Genomic DNA, 26,284 nt, shown 5'->3' with positions numbered 1-26,284 from the left:
TCCGGGACGGGACTTGAAAATGACCTTTTGAATTTTTAGATAAATGAGTTTGAGATGTTGAGTTTTAACTGTATATAAAAAGAACTAACAAGAATAGGCGACCTCGAAAGTCATAAAGCAGTTATGAGTGGTTTGTCACGAAAAGCAAAACATGATTGTAGTACACATGGAAAAATGATTATTCCTGAATTTCATTAAAAAACAACTCATGTCATATACAGGCATTTACGGTGTAGAAAATAGAGTTATGTGCTTTTCCTGACTTCAGTCTTGAGTTTCTTATCATTACGTTTCAGGGTTGTGCTTCAGTAAGTCTAGCAGACTTTGATCCAAAGGATGTGATATCTATTAGATGGTACAATGTTCTTAGCTTTAAATTTATGCAACCTGACACGAACTCCATACAATCTAACACCAGTGTGCCTAGTAAAAAATCTTCATCTAGTAGTGCAGATACTATGGGAGAAAATGTTACCATCACCTACAGTCAAACAGAAACAGTGCGGCAGACAGAGACCACTCAGTTTGTAAGTACCCATTTTTCTTCAGTAACAGAAAGTTCTGTCTATGAAAGTAGAAGGAAATTTATATTAAAGGGACAGGGAAGTAGCCCAGTTGATACAAACAAACAAGTAAATTGTTATTAAATTGTCTTCTAGTCGAGATAAGAGTTTTAATAAGGTTTTATGTATTGAAAAGAAGTTCTTTTGTCACACAATCATTGCTTCCTTTGTAAATAAGGACTTTGTAGCTAGATTGTTGCTGTGTTGTGTTTCTTCAGGACAGTAATGCATGGAAGAAAAATTTGAACTGAATATATCATATTCCTATCAATTTTTCATGAGACAAAGATTATATGACCTGTATGTTTCAGAAGGAGTCTTCAGTTAGCAGTGACAAGGTTACTAGACTGTTGGAAGCATCATCAGCAAGACTACGAGACCGTGAGAAAGAAAGGTTAGTTCAGCTTTCGTTCAAATTAAAAATTGCTGGGTCATAGTTTGTGCTCCATGTCTATATTTAAGCATATATTTTGCTGGATGAAAGTCAAACTTTGAAATAATAATTAGAATTTATTTCTGCTGTCATGTAATAAAGCACTAATAAATAGCTTGCAGTAAGTTTTCGTCATGTATATAACAATTTCAAGCCAAAATTTTTATTTACAACATTCATATTCCATGACTGCATTATTTCAATTTTTGGTAGAGTTCATGGTAGCTGCATAAAGCTGAAAATGTTACTAGCTTGACTATTCGAAGAATAGGGGAGCTATCATACTCGCCCCGGCGTCGGCGTGAGCGTTAGTATGAGCGTGTGCGTCACACAAATGTTAAAGTTTGCGTACCACCCCAAATATTTTCAAAGTCCATTAAGATATTGCTTTCATATTTTGCATACTTGTTTACCATCATGATCTCAGTCTGTAAAAAGGAGGAGGCAACTCTATCAAGCATTTTGACTAAAGTATGGCCCCTTTTCGACTTAGAATAAATGTTAAAGTTTGCGTACCAACCCAAATATTTTCAAAGTCCATTGAGATATTGCTTTCATATTTTGCATACTTGTTTACCATCATGACCCCAGTCTGCAAAAAGGAGGAGGCAACTCTATCAAGCATTTTGACTGAATTATGGCCCGATTTCGACTTAGAATAAATGTTAAAGTTTGCGTACTACCCCAAATATTTGCAAAGTCCATTGAGATATGCTTTCATATTTTGCATACTTGTTTACAATCATGACCCCAGACTGTAAAAAGAAGGAGGCAACTCTATCAAGCATTTTGACTGAATTATGGCCCCTTTTCGACTTAGAATATGCTTATTGTAATGTTAAAGTTTTACTCATTGCTTATATTATACTATCAAGCACTGAGAATAGTCGAGCGCGCTGTCCACTGACAGCTCTTGTTTTTCTGTTACAGTCATTACAGAGTGCACCCTGTAGTCTCCTCATTGAAGGAAGAAAGTAGTGACGAGTCGACCATCATCTCTTCCCAGACTTCCACGCTAACAAGGAACCAAGGTCCAGATGAGATGAGTGATCATGCTGACGATACACTCAAACTTGGCAATGAATTCGGTATGGGAGATCCTGATGAGGATGAAATAGAAGATGATGATGACATGGTAAACACTTTCAGATATAAATGAATGCAGAGCTTGATAAATTCTTTGAAAGCAACTTGTCCAGCTGGACAAGCTGCCAAGAATTTTCACTCGTCCTGCAATAATTTGTACTCATCCTGCAATTCACAAAGAAAACAGCCAGCGTCTATTTTAAAGTCTGTTAAAAACAGCACTTACTGGAATCTTGTTCTTGACTATTGAGCGTCCAGATAATGCGATCATAATGTGGTACCTTAAAGGAATTGAGCAATTTTAAGGGAAGTGATCATCAAATCAACTATGTATTGAATTTGTTATATTTATGGTAAAAATTCGCACTCATCCTGCAGGACAAGTACTACATCAAGTTTCACTTAGCCGAGCTAATTTCTACTCGTATTTATGAGCGGCTGCGGATTTGTTTAGGGAACTGATTCTAGAATTACAAGTCTGATTTATTTTTGTTTACTTTTTATCTGTAATATACAAAATATTGTTATTAAAGTAATGTTTAGGATATATGAAGTAAGTTGAAATGTGAAAAGTCTTCATATTTTACCAAGATAACGCACTCTTCCCTGTTAGAATTTTTAGTCATTCTAATAAATCCAATCATCATACATGTGTGTCATGTGACAGTATCTATTCTGATAAATTTCTTTGTACAATGAAATATGAGATATTCTAGTAAATTCATGAAATTGGTAGCACAGGGTAAAGCTCTTCTGACTGTTGTGCATCCTTATTGTTCCAGGATTATACAGGTTTGAATATGGTTGAAGATGTTATACGAGGGTTTGAGAAGACATTGGAGGGTATCTGTTCAAGTGAGGGCTCCACAGATCAGGATGATCCCTTACGTACAGAGACCTGTGACAAGGAGACAAACACTCTTAATGTACGGCAGCAAGTTGCAGAATCAAGTAGAAAGTCACAGGGTTCTGAAGGTCGTAACAGTGGTATACGAAGGTCACAAACATTTTCACCTGCTTGTGGACCTGGGGCTCACTATATATGCAAGGTACTTTTACTTGTACTGCTATAAATAAATGTGATGTAGATTTCCATTTGTTGTCTTTTGCTGTCATATAGGAAGATTTCTGTCGTTTTTTTTTTTTGCTAATTCAAGCTGTCATTTTGTTTCTTTGAAAAGAGAAATACTTTGTGATTACTCCAAATTTATTTTATACCATGCGGATATAAAATACAGGAAGTATTTTGGTTAAATAATAAATTGATTTCTGTTCTGTTCTGTTCAAAACTGTTCTATTTTCCAGCTGAACAGAAGTGATAGTGACAGTTCCATGCCACTGTATAAACGAGGACCTTTCCAGAGGAATTCTCTACAAAGGAGAAGTCTTAGATGGAAAAGAGTAAGTAGTTCTCTCATTTTAAGTATCATTGTTTGTTTGAGTAACAGAGAAAAATGGCATTTTAGTTAGAAAAAATATGTATATGAAGTTATAAATCTGGAAAATTCCATTGCTATACTTTGGGTCCTGTATATAATCAATGGTTGCTAGTCTAGTTTGAATTGGCTATGTAGTGTAGATTAATAGTGAGGTTAAGTTTCAACTGGTGTATTGTTAGTTCCTCTTCAGAAAGTAACTTGCCATGCAATAAAATATTTCTTGCTGATCTTACAGACCCCAAGCAGTGTTGGGTTAAGAGGGGGTAAGGTTGTGACTCGAACATCATTGGATATGGAGCTGGATCTCCAGGCATCACAGACACGATTGTTACATCTGAATGACGAGAATTCACGACTGAGAGAACTTACAAAGAAAATAGAAGAGGCCAGAGCTAGAGGTATATAGTCCTAATTATCTCTGCTGTCCTTGCTTTTGTTTTTCAAACTCCCTAACTATTCAAGCAAACATTTTGGCTACAAGGCACATATTTTTATGACAGTTTAACATGAAAAATTATTGGGTTTTTTTTTTTTTTGAGGGAGTGGGGGGGGGAGGAGGTAAATTTCAGTTCCAAATAGGGCTTTCTAGTTTCAATCATTTATTTTATTAGAGCTTTAAGGGATACATAAAACATACTGTTAAAAAATATATAAAGGAACAAGTTTTAGAAATATTGAGAGGACTTCATCTTTACAAAAAGAATAAAAACAGTTGCTCTGTAATATGTTCTTTATTACAAAGCTGGAATTTTCAAATTTGATAGGCATAGGAAGCAGATTCAGTCTGCAGACAGTGAATAGAGACAGTGCTCAGTAGGTTTTTGTTGAGAATGTTTAAAGTGTCCACACTTATATTTTTGCATGTTTTATAGGGGAGACAGAGCTGCCTGCCTGGCTATCAGATGATGAACACTTTCAGAGTCTGCTTAGTGAAGCAGATAAAATGGTATGTAATACATAGTGCATTGAAAAACAATGTAGGCAATATGTTTCATAAATAATTATGCTAGTAACTAAAAAATGAACTATGTTTTCTCTTTAGAGAAAACTAATGAGATTGAAAGTATACAGCAGCACCTGTTGAATGGAATTTGTTTATACGGTTTGAATTGATTAGTAATTGGCAGTTTCGATAATGAGGCATCTTGTTACAAAAATTGGTGAAAGGAGATATGAAGAAATTTGAAGGTTGTGGCAATTTGTTTTTCGTAATTTAACTATTGAAGATCGCTAGTTATCTGACAGTTAACTTGAGAATATGAGGTACAGGTTTATTTTAACTGTTTTAATGATTTATATCTTTTAAAGAATTACTTTGTGTTAAATTTTTGAAGAAAAAAAGATAGATTCATTAACAAATATTGAGAAATTGTACCCCACAAGTAAAAATGAAGTATATTGTGAATACTTTCATAACCATACATATTTTCTCAGACATGGAAATTATTTCAAGAACATATACTGGAAGTAAGCAAAGCACGTATACATATTCAGCATGGAAAATGGGTTGTACCTATTTTGTACCCTTTGTGAAATGTCTGAATTCCTGCATAGTTAATCAGCAAGCAGATTTATTAATTGATACTTCATACTATATCTTACTAAGAAACAACAACAGTATTAAAATACCATATTATTCATGTATATTTAATGTTATAACACGTCTGTTTGTTTGTCTAGCTATCATGTATCTTTAATACTATCTTAGCTCCATTTGTCTATCAGTTAAACAAACAAGGAAGTCAAGCATTGTAAATTCTAAAATAAATAATGGTTGATGTGCGGACCTGTGGGGAAACATTATCATGTCAAATTGCCGCATGACATCCGTCCCATTCATAACTACTATTCCAAGTGAAGTTCTTCATTATGTTTGTAATAATATTTCTGTGAGCATATTAGAATGAAAATAAACAAGAGCTTGTTGAAGTTTATTGTCTAATATACCACATTTCTTAGTTCAGATACTTTAATATCAATTCCTATGCATCTCAGCTCTGAACCTTTGTAAAACAGATGATAAACCTCACAAAGGCCTTGGTTATTTGATAAATAAATCCTTAACTTATAATACTGATGCTATACTTTTCCTGCAGAACCTTTTGGTTTTTTATAGCATCTTAAAACAAGCTTGTAAATATAATTTTGGGAGTTGTGGAAATGGGTGAAAAAAGTCATAATTTCTTGACAATTTTTTGAGGAATTGCTGAATTGTTAGAACTAATCAGTATTATAAGACAATTATATGGGATTGTAATTGCATTCTTTGATATAGTAATACCTTGATAACTCACTGAGGTGGAGTTCCATCAGGTTATAGCATCTTGTCGCATCTTGTCGGATGCTGTTATAGGGTTGTTGTAACGCTGTTATTGGGCAGATGTTAATATCACTGACAAATTTATGAAAGAAACTTCTTCCATATGTCTTGTGTAGAGTGAGATTTGGTTACCTGACCATTGATTTATAACTAGAATATTGTAAAAATGAAGTTCATTCTCATAACTTCGATATCTTAACTTCACAACTCTTAATTTTTGTATTCAAAAATTTATTTATAAAAGGTTGCTTTGCTGTCTTTTTATGTTATATTTTTACAACAATTAATAAAGCAAGTAATGAAAAGTTTATGTAAATTTTCACACTTTAAAAACAAAAGTTTTCAGATAACTGTCCTTTTCAAGAAACAGGACTTTGTGTTGTCTGTCCAGCAGTTTGTCGGTCTGTGTGTGCATCCGGCAGGTGTGCTCATGCAGCTTTTGTCAGGATATCTTAACTAACTTAGGAGTTTTTGCACTTTAATTGCTTTAAAATTCTTAAATTCCACCATAAACCAAGTAGCCAATTAATAAACTTTCATGACTTAAATTATGCAAGGATGAAACATGCAGGGGACACCAGTTCACTGAATTTGCTTGTTTGCCACAAGGTTGCATCTGAAGATGAACAGGGAATGAGTGATGTTGATACTTGATACATAGAGAAATAAACAAGTATCCACAGTTTCTTGAAAAGTGACAGGAATCAGAAATATGAAATAGTGGGCATCTACATAGACTTATTTCTCATAGCCTGATACATAATTGGAATAAAAAAATCAACAACTTACAGGGACAAAATTGAAAAAACAAACCTTTATTTAGAAGCATTACTTAGATTGTACTAGTACTAACTTGTATGCTGTATGTAACTGTTAATTTAAACTTAATGTTTGATTCATATATTTCATCAGAAAAATCCATTTCCTATTGATTCATTAACTGGTATGGTATAGATTTTATACACATACACATGACTAAAGTCAAGGTGATGCAGTATTCCAGAATTTGTGTAATATATGAAACAAACAGAACTTGTATCATATGCCATGATTTTATATTGCAGTTATATCTGTTTTATGTGAAATGTTTTTAAATGAAATTGTTAATAAGCATGATAATTTGAATGCACTGAGCAACCAGCTATGAATTTTCCATTTTGTAGCATGATTTGAAGCATGCTTCATTTTTTCTCAGATGTCTTTTGTAGTATTACAGTATTGCAATAAATGAGCCGTGCCATGAGAAAATCAACATAGTGGGTTTGCGACCAGCATGGATCCAGATCAGCCTGCGCATCCGCGCAGTCTGGTCAGGCTCCATGCTGTTCGCTTTTAAAGCCTATTGGAATTGGAGAAACTGTTAGCGAACAGCATGGAGCTTGACCAGACTGCGCGGATGCGCAGGCTGGTCTGGATCCATGCTGGTCGCAAAGCCACTATGTTGGTTTTCTCATGACACGGCTCAAATGGTGTTTTCTGTTGATATGGTAAATATTTTACTACTGTTAGATAAAGAGTTGAATAGCTGTTACGTATAATGTACATTTTGCAGAATACTGCAATTTCATGTGACTACTGCTCAGTTCTTTTAGATTTATCTAATACATGTCCTCTGTAAATAATTGCTGATGTGTCACTCAGGGTGATAATAATTTTAAAGTAATCAATATATTGTTAAACATTGAAGTATATTAACCACATGAATTGCCCTGATTCTTAACAGCTGATAATATTCAAAATGAGGTTTAGAAATTAAATTATGATTGGCGTGCACATCATTCTTGTTGAAATTACTCTCCCTCTGAAGTCAGCTTCAACACAGAAAAAGGATGTGTCAAAACTTTGGAGTTTCCTTCCTAAAATTCTTCAGCCCACACCCAAACAGACTAATGTGATTAAATACCTAAGTTTCTTTTTAAAAAAAAATGTGCTTAAAATATTGTTTGGTACTAAATGTGTTTTTTTGTTAGGGAAATGAATCTTCTTCAAAAATTGTAAGCATATGAAATTTTTATTTTTCATGTTATTTTAGCGTCAACGGGAGGAAATGGGCCAAATGACAAAGCAAGAAAGACGGGCTGAACAGTTGATGAAGAGAGTTACACGAGACGTACACCGGTTAAAACGTAACCATCCCAACGCACTCACTACTTCATTTAGGTAAAAAAAATTTCCCTGTTGTTGATGAAAAAGCTAGCGTGTTTCTTAAAGATTTCACATTTGAAAGTAAAAACATTTACTGTAGGATCTTTATAAACAGAAAATAAATTTGTCAGTTTGTATATATACTAGGTTTAAATTGCCACACATTCATAAATGTATAACACTGTATGAATATTTAGTTATATAGAAGAACTGGAAGGCTTTTCAGCATGGAATTTTTTAGATACAGTCTATTTTTGTTCGCTTGAACTAGGATAATTCAAACACCACCCTTCCTTTAAACGTATTGTCGGATCATGGCAAACTCTCTAGATACCAGTAATGTATATTGCTTTAAGGCTCGAAGTGCTGATAACTCAGACAAGTTTTTCCAGTCCCGCAAAATTCCAGCGAATGAAGTTTGTGTGTATGTATTTGGATTGTGACTACAACTGTATATAACAGCTGAGTTACAGACAATTTACTTTAAATGTTTTAAGTATTTGTTGGTGTTAAGAGGAAGATTATTACATATATATATAGACATAATCATATAATGATTTGTCACATCATAAAAAAGTTGTTAACTGCATTGACATAAAGAAGCAGGTCAGCACTGACATGACAAATTACATAATGTGAAGATTTTCTAAGAATATTTGAAGAAGCGTCTGAAGTATCTCAGTTCTGAAAATGTGTATACATTTGTACTTACATTACATGGGAAGAAACTACATCTAATAAAGGGGAAACTGATTTCACTGCAAGAAACACAAAAAGGTTTTTAGAGACATTTCTGCTGAAAGGAAATATGAGCCGTGCCATGAGAAAACCAACATAGTGGGTATGCGACCAGCATGGATCAAGACCAGCCTGCGCATCCGCGCAGTCTGGTCAGGCTCCATGCTGTTCGCTTTTAAACTATTAGCGAACAGCATGGAGTCTGACCAGACTGCGCAGATGCGCAGGCTGGTCTGGATCGATGCTGGTTGCATACCAACTATGTTGGTTTTCCCATGGCATGGCTCATATGTTCTTACAACCATGCTTTACACATGATATGTTTGAAATTTTACATGAGTTTTACAGGTATTTTAAAATAATTTCAAATCCCCATTGTAATATGAAGTTGGCTCCAGTTTAGTGATACTGGTTAGACTGACTACTTTTGCTTGCGAAATGGTTGTAAGGGGATAGAAGTTACTTAACCTTTAGCCTGCTGGTGGCAAGTGATTCTGCCTTTGCAACCAGTGCAGACCAAGATCAGCCTGCATGGGTCTGCACTAGTTGCTATTCAGTCAGTAAATTTTTAGTGAACACGTCTTTGAATAGGAAGTAATACTGCCGATACTGAATGACTGACCAGTCCATTTTAGAAATTTAGCAGGGTAAAGGTTAAAAACATTTTCTTAGGGAAATTATTTGCTAATATTGTGCAAGGTTTCTTTCATTCCAAATCTTTATGTCAGTATATCCCAAGTCTATACGATTCATAATGGTCATATATCATCCTGTCCTTTAAATATGTAAAGGATGCTAATGTCATGCTGTAATTTTACAGAAATTATCAAGATCCAGTGGTAAATCTTGTTTATCTACTTTGAAATTGAACATTTTGTGTGGTGTTCATGAGTGCTGAAAATTGTATATAATATGTCTAATAGCTTGATGTCCTGAAAGAAAACTTTGTACATGGCTTTAGCTGTCCTTTGCATGATAAACAAGGCATGGAAGTTTTCAGATGAAAAATAACTATTCATCTTTGATCGTTTGTTTTAGACATTTCAAATCAGTTACACAATTAGTCTTGCATTTGTAACGTGTACCAAGTATGAGGATTTTCATGAGTGGATGAAATTGACTGATGACCAGAAAAACTTCACTCTCTGTGTCTTACATTTTGTCAGGACTGCCAGTTGTATGATGCAGTTTGATATATATGGTGTGTGATGAAATATTGCTGTTTACTGAAGTCTCCCTTTCAGTTTATAGCCTTGTTGTTGATTTTCTGTTGCAGAACATTGCCAGATATATTCAGATCATATTTTCCACTGCTTATTTCTTTACTTGCAGTTGTAGTATAAACCCTGAATTTTACTATATATTAACTCTTATCTACCACACTGATCATGGCTTTATCAGAGTGGGTGGTTCCAGCACCTCTTAAGCTATTGATTTAAGCAGAATGAGTGGATAATTTTTTTACCAGGTTAAATAAACTCATGTTTTCAGAAAAAGATTCTTTTGTGCTCCAGTGTCACCCATGGCTTTAATTGTATAAATGCACTTATATATGGTAGAAATAACAATTTCAAAACTGAAATGTTACATTTCATCAATATTTATCCAGTCGTTCTGCATAAATTCCACCACTGTAACTACATAGGAGCCACCTGCTGTAATAAAACTGTGGCAAGTGTGCTACTAGTTGTTGTAAGCTATTCAATTCTATTAATTTAGTTGCGATAGGATCCAACTGTTGATGAAAAGAGCTTTTTGTTTTTTACATATGGCCAACATTTTTAACGAGCATACATCTATAACAGATTTTACTTGGACTCTTACACTCAAAGAGTATGATTAGCTGATATAAGTTTTTTTTACTAATACTTGATTTGAAGGCCCATGAGTTGCAGATGAAATGTAAATTCTGTCTTGCAAGCTGAAATCTACCAGTTTTTGATGGAAATTTTTACACGTGCCGAGTGTCACATTTTTTCCTCTACTGTCTGAAGTTTGTTTAGTGACTTGGCTTTAACAAAATATAATAATAAAAAAACTTTAAACTCCAATATAATGCTTCCTTTGTAATTTATTTTGCAGGGAGAAACTGGCATACATTACTACAGTCAACATGCAGGTCCCTGTGATACCTTCAGATGGCGGCCAATCTGAGGACAATAAAGTCCAGGAACTCCTTAAAGATGGCAGAGTGGGACATGAGGTGTGAGAGTAGTCAGGGGAGACCATCACTATATCTCATAACATGTTCAGGGGACACTACTCTTACTGAACTCCATACAGGAGAGTCAACTCACCATATGGCAAAGACTGTCTTCAATTAAATGCCTAAGAACCTCAGTAAGCTGAAGTTTGGAGCTATCAGTGGAAATCTCTTTTGAAGACAAACATGGCAGAAATATAGTATTATCAGCAAAGTAAAAAAAAAGTGGACTGGCCATGTGTATGGCAGTATCAGAAGAAATTGTACCAAAAAAAAACAACAGTTCAACAAAACATGCATATACTGTTTTGTAGAAGGTACACATGTATGGAGAACTTGTGTCAGTGTGAGCACAGGAAAAACAGTGACATGTTATAGTGAATTCAGTATCTATAACATACACCTGTCCAAATGCTCAGTTCTCGATAAAGTTCTTAAAAATATTTTGAAGTTAGAAAACTGTTGCATAGAAAATCTACTCCAGATTGTTCTTTTGTTGCTCGGAGGCCAGAGGATACAAAGCAGAGTTTGGAACCACTTGTGTAACTAGAGCCTCTGATTGGTTGGTTCTGGACTGGTGTGACAGTCAATGATATCACCCTGGAACAGATACAAGATACACATATTTTTTAGTTTATAGCCAAATTATTATATCAGTACAAATTTAAACTTAAAAGTGAACCTAGACATTATCCAGTTTGTCACTCAAAAAAGAGATGTTTATGGTAATGCAGTGGCATACAGTCCCGATGGCTACTACAAATCAATTATTTTAACTACTTTGATGTAAAGCAACAGAAACTATATATCACTATTAAAAGGTCTAAGATTTTTTACAAATCAAAATATCTCATTTTGTCTCAACTTTCAATGTAAGTTACTAAAATATAATATTTAGCCATACTGATAAGCACATACACAGATATACTTGCTTCATCAAACTTATAGTATTATTAGCAACTAAAATCATAGCTTCATACTACAAACACGTAAATAGGACATGATACCAGATCTAAAGTATTAAGGGCATTTAGTGCTCTATGATGTCCTAGACACACACCTGCTGAAAACACATCTGGTTTCGACTGACTGCCAATATATTTCAATTCAGTTTGGTCAAATGTATTGAAATGTATACTGTAGGCTTACTTATTTTAGCGGTGTATACTAATAACAACGCTTTTAGCCCTATCAAACGTGCGCTAATTCATGTCCGCGCATTAATTTGTTCAAGCATTTTCATGTACATTTTCATTGGATGATGTTTTCTTCGAACTTTTGCAAATAAATACTCTCGAGAGTTTGCACTAGTTACACTGCTTGCTAATATTTTAAGGTTCGTATGATATTCCTGTTTATTGTTCATATTATTATTTAAATATATGGTCATGCAAAATAAAATATTTAAGCTTGTAGTTTGTGTTTTTTCTCATTTGATCAAGTTGTTATCGATTTTCGTATCACCTTCGGGCATGTCCGTTGTTGCAGTCGCTCGTTTAAGGAAAGGTGTGAACGTTTGTATTAAGACAAAATGCATGTTGGACAAAGGGGATTCAATGATTAAAATGTGTGACAATCTCGTTTTATTTCAGCAATTATAACTAGTATACAGAATATAAAACACGCAGATTGTTATAATTAAATACAAGAAGACAATACAGTTACGTAGGCAATATTACACTTTATAAACTGTACGTAAACATAAAGCTACATCACAGAAAACTGTTGAAAGTATCATTGAAAAAATACAAGTATCATCACGGCACACTATCTTAAAGTCATTCTTGGTACATGTTTTAAAGTTTTTAGCCGACGGATTTTTTCGATTGCGTCCATTAGACCTGTAAGGCGCCACCCTGTCATGACTGATTCTTTTTTTCCCATTTCTGTGTGCATCAACCAGCCAGGCAGCATGGACAGGTTTTATTCTACTGATTTTTTTACTCAAATATTTACTAGTAGTAGCTAGTATTCACAATATATTCACTGACCAATTACCGCATTTTCGAAAGATTTACGGTATAACACTAATAAGTAAATAATTTAAAATAAATCGTACTTTCTTTAGCCCGCTAACAGTGAAAAATGTTGATTTCATAATCAGTATGATGTATAATAACAGCAGAAACACATTACATAAAAATTGCCGACGGTTTGGTTTATTTCTGAAAATCTTCGTGAATCTCCGTAAACCTCCGAGAGCCTCATCTCGGACAGCACTAAAATTAGAAATTAGCGGTCTCGCGAGAGCGCTAATTCACGTCCACGCATTAATTAGATATTTCACCAAAAATTGCGTTTGCGCTAAATTTTTGCCGCGCTAATAAATGTACGCCTACAGTACACATTTTCTTTCATTTAAAAATCAAGTGATCACTGTTCATGGTAGTAGTACAAAATACGGATATATAAACCCCACTATATACAGCTCTGAATTACATAGTATCCAGCAGTTACGATATTTCATAATGATCTCTTTAATTTATGCATACCTTAAAAGATAACCATTTTCACTTGTAGATAACTTTATTTCTGTGAAGTTACAAATGCTGAGTAACTGGAAACTTTTTAAGGAAAAATTAGTCAGGACATCTAAAGGCACCAAGTGTAAATATTGTAAAGTTATCAATATTTATGGAGAACTTAGATTCCATGGTCTAGTTAATCCACAACATTTAATCCCAGTGAACAAAATGAATTTTAAATTCAATTTATGTTCCAAAAATTTCCGAGAAATAGCCGTTTCAACCAAAACTACAAAATTTTGTGTCCTTGAAATAGTATGATTTGACTGTATGGAAATGTTCCAGCATTTTAGTCCTAAATCATTCCTGGACTACACATTTACCAAACATTTATAAAATTGTAAGTAAGTACATAAGGGTGATCTCATCAGATGGAAATGGTAAGAAAACTTTCAGTAGCACAAAAAATCTTTGTGTTTTACAAAATACATGCAATAGTCAGTCACATACATGGTCATATTTTTATAGTTTATCAAAATATGTCGCTAACCTGAAACAAATATCAAACACTAAACACAGTAGCATTTTAATTAATGCATCATATGTTTCACCAAATGTTATTCAAGGTAGTTAAGTTTTCAGATTATTTATTACTAACATTTGAGGGTAATATTTCAGTTAGTTTAGTTTTAGTTTAGATCTGCAAAAATAAAAATTGCTGTTTAAAAAAGTACTCCACATTTTAGGCCAGTATATGTATATGATTTTGTTTTGTTAAATGTAGCTTGGACTAGAAGATTTAAAACGCACAGAATTATTTACCTGTAACATGGTAAAAAATATCCTTTGAAAAGAACATTGTTTTACTTTTTTTCAAAACAAAAAAAAAAGTTTTTGAGCATGATATGCACACTGTATGGGTTTAGTTTTAATCTACAAATTTGCACAATAGTATATGTGCAAAGGTAAACGTTTTCCTGTTTTGCACAGCCTACAATGTTTAATACAAAACATGTTTAATTGTACTGACTTCGGTGGATTAGGTAAAATAATTATGGTAATTTGTGTTTGGTTCCCATTGTAAAGTGGTTAGTGCCACCTGTCGTGTTCCTCCTTTATGTGGGAAAGATATCATTTGACCAAAATTGTGTCAGCATAACTCAAAACCAACAAAAACAAAATTACAATATTTATTACAACAGTTATAAGATATGTTTTCTACCTTTGAGGGTTTTTTTTACATTTAGAAGGAGAAATAGAAAAGAAAAATAATCAGATTTACATTGAAGTCTATATTTTTTCAGATGTAAAACTAGTTTTGCTTCAACCTAGATAAGGCAGATTGCTATCATTAAATAAAAGTAGAGAGCAGAGTACATTTAATCAACTTTACTGTGATTTTAGATACAATGTATATATTGTAATGACATATACCAGCAGTTTATATGTTTTATCAGTAATAAAGAAGTTGCAGTTTTATATGTGTATGGGTTTGTGTAAGATTTCCTTCTTTATTTCAATAAATGTCTGAAGTTTCAGAATACGAGAGAGTGCAAGCTTTTCTCATAATCTCAGAATATGTTTTCTTTTAAATAACTGTACCGTAGAGTCCAAACTTAAGTACCGGAGAGTTCAAACTTAAGTACCGGAGAGTTCAAACTTAAGTACCGGAGAGTCCAAACTTAATGTTTAAAATGTGTAGGTTTACATGGCGCAAGCTATCAGATTCAAGTCTGCAGACAATTTTAGTAGGGTTGGCTTTTTTCTGTTACATCACATATAAACACATCATTTTTAATGTAATGCCAAGTAATGAATAATGCCACAGTTTTAGCCTTAAGATAATGCTAATTTAATGCCATTGTTACTAATGGTATGCTTAGTATTACTGCTGCATTACTTTAGAGAAAAAGACAAGTGTTTTTATATTAAGAAAACCTCTGTATACACCCTAAGTAGTTGAAATGTATAATGTCATTACAAGGATTTTGTTGAAAGGATAAACCTTTAAGTGATGTTGGATCTTAAACTAAAGTAAGTTACAGTTACCCAGTGTTGGTACATGTGATGCCATATTTGACATAATATAGTTAATGATGCTATGAAATAAGGAAGTTGAAATAATGCTAATGCATACCATTGTATGCTATTTTCTAATTTAATGCATTACTTTGGAAAACTGATAATGCTAATTTATGCATCATTTTGGAAAAAAAAGTAATGCTAATACTAATTTATGCATTGTTTTGGGAAAAACTGCTAATATTAATTTAATACATTACTTTGGGGAAAAGAGTAATACTAATTTAATGCCAAAGACCAACAATTTAATGCATTACTTTTATGTGTAATTGACCCCATTTCTTAATTTGTGCAGACATTTGTTGTTCTGTAAAGGGATTTACTACATGTACACATACACATGTAAAATGGCCACCACTAAAGCATATTCTACAAAGATTTCACATGGTATGGTTAGTCTTATGTCAGATGAAAAATGTAGTTTTTATAGTTCATTGCCAGTGATATTTGTTGAAGGGTTTGCTTTATTCACACTGGGGATGTGATGTGAATAATTTCTTTGCGGTGCATATATGTTTACACAATCTAGACCAAATCATGTGTACAATTCCTTTGTCATTGTTATTTTGGAGTGTTAAAGATATTATAATATATTTTACTATAAAGCTGGAAGTTTTACATTGTGATATTCATATTGTACGGCCAGTTGACCTGGTTTTCATGTTTTTATCACAGTTCTGTGCTTTTTATACAAAATTATGTGTCCTTCACATATTGCATAACATCAATTTTTAGTGACTCACTTGTGTATGTCATTTTAAAAAATACCAATGACGAAAACTTGTAAACCTTTTCATTATCGTAATTATTACAGTTTTGTTTTGATCTTTAATGGCTGTCTAAATTCAGGACTTTGCCAATTAAGACTATGCATGATTTTTATCTAGGTGTTTTGAAATTGTACAGAAAGTATCAAAAATTGCTGTTACATGATATGTGAATCAAAGATTAGAGACATGATCATTTTAATGTGTATATTTGATCTTGTATACTTGCAGTAAACCCAGCCAGTATGATTGGGACAGGTTTCTCTAATAATGGTTACTTTTTCTTACAAGTTAAGGTCAATTTCAACTCCTATAAGCCATATAGTTTTGAAAAACAACATTACCCCTTCATTGTGAACCAGTCTAGAAGAAAGATATTTATTTTTGTATGCAAAAACAACACTTTCAGAATTTCTTTGTGCAAGGACTTATCAGATATAATTGACATGGCACAAACCATTTGGTAAAAATTTGGAAAATTCAAGAAATAATTACATTGAAATCAAGGGGGAGTGGGCATCTTTGGTCTTCACTATATGAGTTGTGAGCATCACAGCTGATTTTGTTACAATAATTATTTGATTTTGTTATGGATATATATTTTGTTGTTGGGTTCTAGTTGTGCTATTATTTATTTATGCTTTTTTTGCAATGATGGTAGTTTAGTAGATACAAGGCTACGCAGAACCTTTTAAGATATCAGTCTCTTGCTTGTTGATTGGCTGCCTGTAATAAATACAAGGAATCTGATTGGCTACTTCACTGCCATACTTGGTTTCTGGCATTTTTACTGGTTATTTTTCTGTTTGAATTTGTAAAACTTGATTGGCTGCCTTTTTGACTTACTTGAAATCAGTTTCATGTATTTTGATTGGTTAATGTCAGGTCAGTTTATGAAATCTGATTGGCAGACTTTTTGACAGTCTTGAAAATCATTTGTTCTCACGTTAGAAAACTTTATACTTGTTCCATATGGCTATTTTTACAATATAACCCAATATGTGCACCATATAACATTTTTAATCTATTAAAGTAATATTTAGCTAGAGACTGGTATTTTAGATATGATTTTATTGTCTTGTAGTCTTTCTGCTTCATCTAGTTTTGTTTGAATTTTGACTACATATTTCTTAACTTATATATGAAAGAATTGAAACATTGCTTTATATATGTAATCTTACAATCGGAAACCTATGGTACTGGAAAGCATGGTAATGTTTCATAATGGTTACTTTCCAGAGTAGATATTTAACTTTACAAAGATATTACATGCCTGCTTGTGTAAGACAGGGTTCTACTAGCCTGTGGTACAGTGCAGAATGAGAAACTGAAGGTTTGCAGTGTATCTTGTCCTTACTGTTCCAGGTGTGGGGAAAATGCTGTTATTTACAGGCAGACGCGTGAGATCTTCTTTTTAGCTCACCTGAGCAATGCTCAGGTGAGTTTTTCTGATCGCTCGATGTCCGGCGTCCGGCGTCCGTCGTCTGTCGTCCGTCGTCTGTCAACATTTAGCTTGTGTATGCGATAGAGGCTGTATTTTTCAATTAATCTTCATGAATATTGGTCAGAATGATAACCTTGATGAAATCTAGGCCGAGTTCGAAAATGGGTCATCTCGGGTCAAAAACTAGGTCACTAGGTCAAATCAAAGAAAAACCTTGTGTATGCGATAGAGGCTGTATTTTTCATTTAATCTTCATGAATTTTGGTCAGAATGATAACTTTGATGAAATCTAGGCCGAGTTCGAAAATGGGTCATCTCGGGTCAAAAACTAGGTCACTAGGTCAAATCAAAGAAAAACCTTGTGTATGCGATAGAGGCGGTATTTTTCAATTAATCTTCATGAATATTGGTCAAAATGATAACCTTGATGAAATCTAAGCCGAGTTGGAAAATGGGTCATCTCGGGTCAAAAACTAGGTCACTAGGTCAAATCAAAGAAAAACCTTGTGTATGCGATAGAGGCTGTATTTTTCAATTCTTCTTCATGAATATTGGTCAGAATGATAACCTTGATGAAATCTAGGCCGAGTTTGAAAATGGGTCATCTCGGGTCAAAAACTAGGTCACTAGGTCAAATCAAAGAAAAACCTTGTGTATGCGATAGAGGCTGTATTTTTCAATTGATCTTCATGAATTTTGGTCAGAATGATTGCCTTGATGAAATCTAGGCCGAGTTCGAAAATGGGTCATCTCGGGTCAAAAACTAGGTCACTAGGTCAAATCAAAGAAAAACCTTGTGTATGCGATAGAGGCGGTATTTTTCAATTGATCTTCATGAATTTTGGTCAGAATGATTACCTTGATGAAATTTAGACCAAGTTCGAAAATAGGTCAGCTGGGGTCAAAAACTAGGTCACTAGGTCATATCACGTAAAAACCTTGTGTATGCGATAGAGGCTGTATTTTTCAATTGATCTTCATGAATTTTGGTCAGAATGATTACCTTGATGAAATTTAGACCAAGTTCAAAATAGGTCATCTGGGGTCAAAAACTAGGTCACTAGGTCAAATCAAAGAAAAACCTTGTGTATGCAGTAGAGGCTGTATTTTTCAACTGATCTTCATGAAATTTAGCCAGAATGATTACCTTGATAAAATCTAGGCCGTGTTCGAAAATGGGTCATCTCGGGTCAAAAACTAGGTCACTAGGTCAAATCGAAGAAAAACATTGTGTATGCAATAGAGGATGTATTTTTCAATTGATCTGTATGAAATTTGGTCAGAATGATTGTCTTGATGAAATCTAGGTCGATTTTGAATATGGGTTATCTGAGGTCAAAAACTAGGTCACTAGGTCAAATTAAAGAAAAATCTTGTGTATGCGATAGAGACTGTTTTTTTCAATTGATTTTTATGAAATTTGGTCAGGTTGATTGCCTTAATGAAATCTAGGTTGAATTTTGAATATGGGTCATCTGAGGTCAAAAACTAGGTCACTTGGTCAAATCAAAGAAAAAACTTCTGTATGTGATAGAGGCTGTATTTTTCAGTTGATCTTCATGAATTTTGGTCAGAATGATTGCCTTGATAAAATCTAGGTCGAGTTTGAACATGGGTCATCTAGGGTCAAAAACTAGGTCATATCTAAGAAAATGCTTGTTTTATCGCAAGAGACTAATTTTTTGGTCCAATCTTAATGAAAATTGGTCAGAATATTTGTTTCCTTGAAATCACTAGGTTAAACATGTTTTACACTGTTATGGAGTGTTTCTTAGGTGAGCGACCTAGGGCCATCTTGGCCCTCTTGTTTTTTGCCTATCAGGTTAAAAATAGATCAGTAAGGAAATCGGTTTGGGTATTTCCTGGATGACTAGTAGGATAATGTCACTTAAATTCATACCATTTTAGAAAAGGAAAGACAGTAATATCTATCCCTGGCAAGAATTAATAAGCTTATAATATATACCTGTTGGAGAGATTCAGTTAAATTATGCTCTGACAATTTTTTTTTATGGTACATCAGCAACTTTAGAAGCTGTTATTCATTTTAACAGATAGAAGACAAAGATATAGACTAAGTTTAATATATTTCTTCAAGAAGAATGCATGTACCTGATACTTCTTACCAATAGGCGACCAAGTAAATCTAAAATTTGAGAACTGGGAAATGCTACTTCATTTTGAGTCTATGTTTGGTGGAACTTTCTTTCTATCAAAATTTTTTAACAAAAAGTATGAATTTAGTGATGTTTATATTTGCAGTTGCTGCAAAAACTCTAATAATTTGTTTAGACAGTGTAATTATGTAATATAACAGTTGTATACTCTCATACCATCTGTTAATATACATTCATTTTTGCATATCATAGGAAGTCTATTGTGATGACAGTGTTTTTGTACAGAGTTATGAGTGATTTCTTTATTGTTCATGGAGAAGGTTTTTGTTATTGATAATGATGTGCATCTATGCAGCAGTTTTAAGTGGGTCTACAAGATTTGTCGAAAAGAAAACTTTGACTCAGATATATCTGTTACAGTGTCAGTATTGAGGGAGAAATGTTCCATGATCAGTGTCGGGTAAATGAGGTTTCATATTTTGTTACTGTATGGAGAGATAGGTTGTTATGCATGTTCAGATCAAGATTTTTTCTATAATTTGATAAAACCTAAGGGTATTATTATTAAATTCTGCAAATTGTAAAGGGTCATATACATGTACTTGAATTTTTTTGCTGGATTGGTTTGAAAAATTTGGACCTCATACAAGTTTTTGTGATGAAAGTCTAGAGAAAACACAATTTCTATGACACTTTTGCAAATAGAGTTGTATGTAGAGACAGATATTAGAAGACAAACAAAGCTGCTGTTAAAATGATAATGAACTGATCCATTTTAAAAAGAGAAAAAGAAACATCTTTTCTAAAATGGTGAATCACTTTATCATTAACCACAGTTTGATCAGCTAGATTCCTTGATATCTCTTTCAATATAAAAAGTACTTATCAAAGTATCTTGTTAAATTTGGATTTATTGTTAAGAGGCAATTTTGATTGGTAAATTTCAGCAGATTTTGACACCAGAATGTTTAAAGAAATCGATTTTAACTTTAAGTGAGAATGGTTTGTTATAAAACTTGTATCTTAGCAAGAAAGCAATATTTCCGTGAAAGCAATTTGTAAAATTATTTGAAATTGTTCTTTTGCCAGATTGTTGCAATGAGAAATTATATTTTTTACCAAAAGTCAACATTATTAAGGATATTTAAACAAAAACAAAAAAAAAAACAACAAAAAAAGAAACAAAAAAAAAACCCAAAAGATCCTACTACTGCCTCAGCATGTAGTTTATATCTGGTTCTTGCAGAATCATGAAAAGTGGTGTTACAGACTAGGTTGATGAAACATAAATGGTTACCTTTGAAACATCATTGTCACAGTGTTAGGTCGAATATATCAGGGGTTTTTATGTTACTTTTTTTAATTATTGAATAGTATTCTAAAAACCCTTGTATTTTTTTTTTCATTGTTGTATCTTACTGGACATTTGAAACGAAAGGTTCTTTTTAGAAAAGAAATGGCACCGTGTATTAGACAGTATGTAATTCCTGGCAATCTAGATAGACAATGCTTATATTTTAGAAACATAGTGATAACCATTAAGTTTAAATAGTTGTCCCATGTTGGCAATAGGGAATTCCTATGTGATAACATTTTCTAATACAATTCTTGCATTCTTGGACCAGAAGCTAATTCAAGCGCACGTCTTTTCCTAACAATCACAAATGGCGGAAATTGCGTGTGGAGAGTATGTTAGCAAATCATTTATTGATTGTTATTACATGTCTTCTTTCTTAAAATTTGTGAAGGTCAGTAATGTTATCTTTGTACAATTGTTTCATTTGTATGAATAATAGTGATACGGTAGTGCCATAGTACCGGTATATAAATCTTCTTTCTTCCAAAAAATATACTCTTTTTGAAAGGGGTGCCTTTTAGTACTTGATTTTATTTCAGTCAATGGCAGTTTTTGATTAAAACAATGAATGTGGTTAAAGATATTTTTCTTGAATTCTTTAAGTAAAGCTGATATATATATATAAAGGTGGATGACGTAAAGCAAATTTGAATGTTGCTGTTAAAAATAGCTTGTTTTTTTATGCCCCCAAAGGGAGGCATATAGTTTTTGAACCGTCTGTCCGTCTGTCAGTCTGTTGGTCTGTCAGTCTGTCCGCAATTTTCGTGTCCGGTCCATATCTTTGTCATCGATGGATGGATTTTCAAATAACTTGGCATGAATGTGTTCCACAGTAAGACGACGTGTCGCGCGCAAGACCCAGGTCCGTAGCTCAAAGGTCAAGGTCACACTTAGACATTAAAGGAGAGTGCATTGATGGGCGTGTCCGGTCCATATCTTTGTCATCGATGGATGGATTTTCAAATAACTTGGCATGAATGTGTACCACAGTAAGACGACGTGTCGCGCGCAAGACCCAGGTCCGTAGCTCAAAGGTCAAGGTCACACTTAGACATTAAAGGATAGTGCATTGATGGGCGTGTCCGGTCCATATCTTTGTCATCGATGGATGGATTTTCAAATAACTTGGCATGAATGTGTACCACAGTAAGACGACGTGTCGCGCGCAAGACCCAGGTCCGTAGCTCAAAGGTCAAGGTCACACTTAGACATTAAAGGATAGTGCATTGATGGGCGTGTCCGGTCCATATCTTTGTCATCGATGGATGGATTTTCAAATAACTTGGCATGAATGTGTACCACAGTAAGACGACGTGTCGCACGCAAGACCCAGGTCCGTAGCTCAAAGGTCAAGGTCACACTTAGACGTTAAAGGTCATTTTTCATGATAGTGCATTGATGGGCGTGTCCGGTCCATATCTTTGTCATTCATGCATGGATTTTAAAATAACTACGCATGAATGTGTGGCACAGTAAGACGACGTGTCGCGCGCAAGACCCAGCTCCGTAGGTCAAAGGTCCTAAACTCTAACATCGGCCATAATTACTCATTCAAAGTGCCATCGGGGGCATATGTCATCCTATGGAGACAGCTCTTGTTTGTATCAAAAAATGTCTTTTAAATTGTTTCCTTGTCATTTTTAGCTCACCTGTCACAAAGTGACAAGGTGAGCTTTTGTGATCCCGCAGTGTCCGTCGTCCGTGCGTCCGTCCGTAAACTTTTTGCTTGTGACCACTCTAGAGGTCACATTTTTCATGGGATCTTTATGAAAATTGGTCAGAATGTTCATCTTGATGATATCTAGGTCAAGTTCGAAACTGGGTCACGTGCGGTCAAAAACTAGGTCAGTAGGTCTAAAAATAGAAAAACATTGTGACCACTCTAGAGGTCACATTTTTCATGGGATCTTCATGAAAGTTGGTCAGAATGTTCATCTTGATGATATCTAGGTCAAGTTCGAAACTGGGTCACGTGCGGTCAAAAACTAGGTCAGTAGGTCTAAAAATAGAAAAACCTTGTGACCACTCTAGAGGTCACATTTTTCATGGGATCTTTATGAAAGTTGGTCAGAATGTTTATCTTGATGATATCTAGGTCAAGTTCGAAACTGGGTCACGTGCCTTCAAAAACTAGGTCAGTAGGTCTAAAAATAGAAAAACCTTGTGACCTCTCTAGAGGCCATATATTTCAAAAGATCTTCATGAAAATTGGTCAGAACGTTCACCTTGATGATATCTAGGCCAAGTTCAAAACTGGGTCATGTGCCGTCAAAAACTAGGTCAGTAGGTCAAATAATAGAAAAACCTTGTGACCTCTCTAAAGGCCATATTTTTCATGGGATCTGTATGAAAGTTGGTCTGAATGTTCATCTTGATGATATCTAGGTCAAGTTCGAAACTGGGTCACGTGCTGTCAAAAACTAGGTCAGTAGGTCTAAAAATAGAAAAACCTTGTGACCTCTCTAGAGGCCATATATTTCATGACATCTTCATGAAAATTGGTCAGAACGTTCACCTTGTTGATATCTAGGTCAAGTTCGAAAGTGGGTCACGTGCCGTCAAAAACTAGGTCAGTAGGTCAAATAATAGAAAAACCATGTGACCACTCTAGAGGCCATATTTTTCATGGGATCTGTATGAAAGTTAATCTGAATGTTCATCTTGATGATATCTAGATCAAGTTCGAAAGTGGGTCACGTGCCGTCAAAAACTAGGTCAGTAGGTCAGATAATAGAAAAACCTTGTGACCTCTCTAAAGGCCATATTTTTCATTGGATCTGTATGAAAATTGGTCTGAATGTTCATCTTGATAATATCTAGGTCAAGTTCGAAACAGGGTCATGTGTGGCCAAAAACTAGGTCAGTAGGTCTAAAACTAGAAAAACCTTGTGACCTCTCTAGAGGCCATACTTATGAATGGATCTCCATAAAAATTGGTCAGAATGTTCACCTTGATGTTATCTAGTTCAAGTTTGAAACTGGGTCACGTGCCATAAAAACTAGGTCAGTAGGTCAAATAATAATAAAACCTTGTGACCTCTCTAGAGGCCATACTTTAAATGGGATCTGTATGAAAGTTGGTCTGAATGTTCATCTTGATGATATCTAGCAAGTCAAGTTTGAAACTGAATCAACTGCGGTCAAAAACTAGGTCAGTAGGTCTAAAATTATTAAAATCTTTTGACCTCTCTAGAGGCCATATTTTTCAATGGATCATCATGAAAATTGATCTGAATGTTCACCTTGATGATATCTAGGTCAGTTTCGAAACTGGGTCATGTGCGGTCAAAAACTAGGCCAGTAGGTATAAAAATAGAAAAACCTTGTGACCTCTCTAGAGGCCATATTTTTAATGAGATCTTCATGAAAATTAGTGAGAATGTTCACCTTGATGATATCTAGGTAAAGTTCAAAACAGGGTCACGTACCTTCGAAAACTAGGTCAATAGGTGAAATAATAGAAAAACCTAGAGACCATATTTTTCAATGGATCTTCATGAAAATTGGTCAGAATTATTATCTTGATAGTATCTAGGTCAAGCTCAAAACTGGGTCACATGAGCTCAAAAACTAGGTCACTATGTCAAATAATAGAAAAAACGATGTCATACTCAAAACTGGGTCATGTGGGAAGAGGTGAGCGATTCAGGACCATCATGGTCCTCTTGTTTGTTGGTGTGTGGGGGGGGGGGCGTGTCTAAGAAGACAGTCTAAGAAGCAAGTTGTTTTTAAGGTGTACATGTCTTACTAGTATTTGGATTTCTGTCAATGTAATGTGACATTCTTATATATTAAAGAAATTGTTTGAAATGGTTTTAGGTTTTAGTCAACTGTTAATTTTTGTACCAGTATGATTTTAAGGACCTGTACTTCTCCACTGGAATACTTGAAACATCAGTACATGATTTGTTATGTTTTTGGACACTTTTCTTTTGTAAGAGACAAATTGATTGGCTTATTTTTTCTTATATTTGAATAGAATCATCTGAAGTAGCTTACTTTTAAAGGAAATTGGTACATTTATACTTAAACATTATTTTGTGAATGCATCTTGATACTATAAAACTCAATGCAAGAAGATGTTACAAAAGGGGCCTTCTTTCTACTTGGAAAAACTACAGACATGGAAAAATCTCTGACCTGATTGATCAATGCCAACTCGTTAAGATAATTTGGGTTATCAGTAGTGTAATGTTTTACTCTTTGAGGATTTAATTTCCACATTATTGAACATAAATGAACGTAATATTTACATTTTGTATCGGACTTGCGTAAATGACTTATATTTAATTACATTATGTAGAAGAAGTATATATTTAGATCAGCTGTCTTTTTTAAACATACCTGTCCTAGAAAAGGGCAATTGTTGTGTTGCTTGTGTACTTTCAAGCAAGTGAGAGATTTTGCCATGATGTTTTGCACATTGTTAATTTGTGTGAAAAAGGATTCTTATATATGCAAATATTTTGTGTTGACGTATGGATTGAATGACCCTAGATGGGAATTGTTGTAATAAATATAAAATGTATACATTTCTATTTTGCATAAAAATTAAAAAAAAGAAAATATTGTAAACCAGATTTTATCATCTTTACACAACAAAAACAACGATTTGGCTTTCTCATACCACTGTAAAAAAATTTAGGGAGGCTATATCAGTGTACCCCCACTCCCACTGGGGGAGACCTGTCCATCTGTCACACTTCATGTCTGATCAATTGGAAAACCATTTCTGATAAATAACTTTTGAACCACTTGACCCGGAATGTTGAAACTTCATAGGGTAATTGGACATGCATGCAGAGTAGATGACCCCTATTGTTTCTTGTGGCCACTTGAACAATGGTCAAGGTCACAGGGACCAGAACACGGAAAAAAAGAAAAATATTTAACCCAGAACCTGCAAACTTCATAGGATGATAGGATTTACTGCTATTGTTTTGGGGATTACTCTATCAAAATCTGTCAAGGTCACAGGGGCCAGTATATGGAAAATCAGTTTCAATTCATAACTTGAGAACCACTTGACCCAGAATGTTGAAACTTCATGGAATGATTCAACATGCTGAGTAGATTGTCCCTATTGTATTTCAGTCATTAATCCAACGGTCATTGTCTCTTGACT

At 34.2% G+C, this 26,284-nt stretch overlaps 1 protein-coding gene across 4 annotated transcripts in view; it reads left to right on the top strand.

Moving 5' to 3' along the window:
• LOC123556594 (protein KIBRA-like) overlaps positions 1-25,734 on the top strand; it is a 45,984-nt gene extending 20,250 nt beyond the window's left edge. The window contains exons 15-25 of one of the 4 annotated variants that reach the window (XM_053542865.1): positions 297-527; positions 875-957; positions 1,927-2,131; positions 2,865-3,131; positions 3,388-3,483; positions 3,757-3,919; positions 4,394-4,467; positions 4,956-4,988; positions 7,874-8,001; positions 9,545-9,563; positions 10,807-25,734. In XM_053542865.1, the coding sequence (XP_053398840.1) occupies positions 297-527; positions 875-957; positions 1,927-2,131; positions 2,865-3,131; positions 3,388-3,483; positions 3,757-3,919; positions 4,394-4,467; positions 4,956-4,988; positions 7,874-8,001; positions 9,545-9,563; positions 10,807-10,878 (1,371 nt within the window). In that variant the 3' untranslated portion in view covers positions 10,879-25,734. The remainder of the gene's footprint in view (positions 1-296; positions 528-874; positions 958-1,926; positions 2,132-2,864; positions 3,132-3,387; positions 3,484-3,756; positions 3,920-4,393; positions 4,468-4,955; positions 4,989-7,873; positions 8,002-9,544; positions 9,564-10,806) is intronic. The other 3 variants (XM_053542863.1, XM_045347428.2, XM_053542864.1) reach the window with 3 other exon arrangements.
• Positions 25,735-26,284: the final 550 nt, after the last annotated feature.

This window comes from Mercenaria mercenaria, chromosome 5 (genome assembly GCF_021730395.1).
Source record: "Mercenaria mercenaria strain notata chromosome 5, MADL_Memer_1, whole genome shotgun sequence".
Lineage (NCBI taxonomy): Eukaryota > Metazoa > Mollusca > Bivalvia > Venerida > Veneridae > Mercenaria > Mercenaria mercenaria.
The sequence above is the reverse complement of the archived record's forward strand: the minus strand, read 5'-3'. Positions and strand labels throughout refer to the sequence as shown.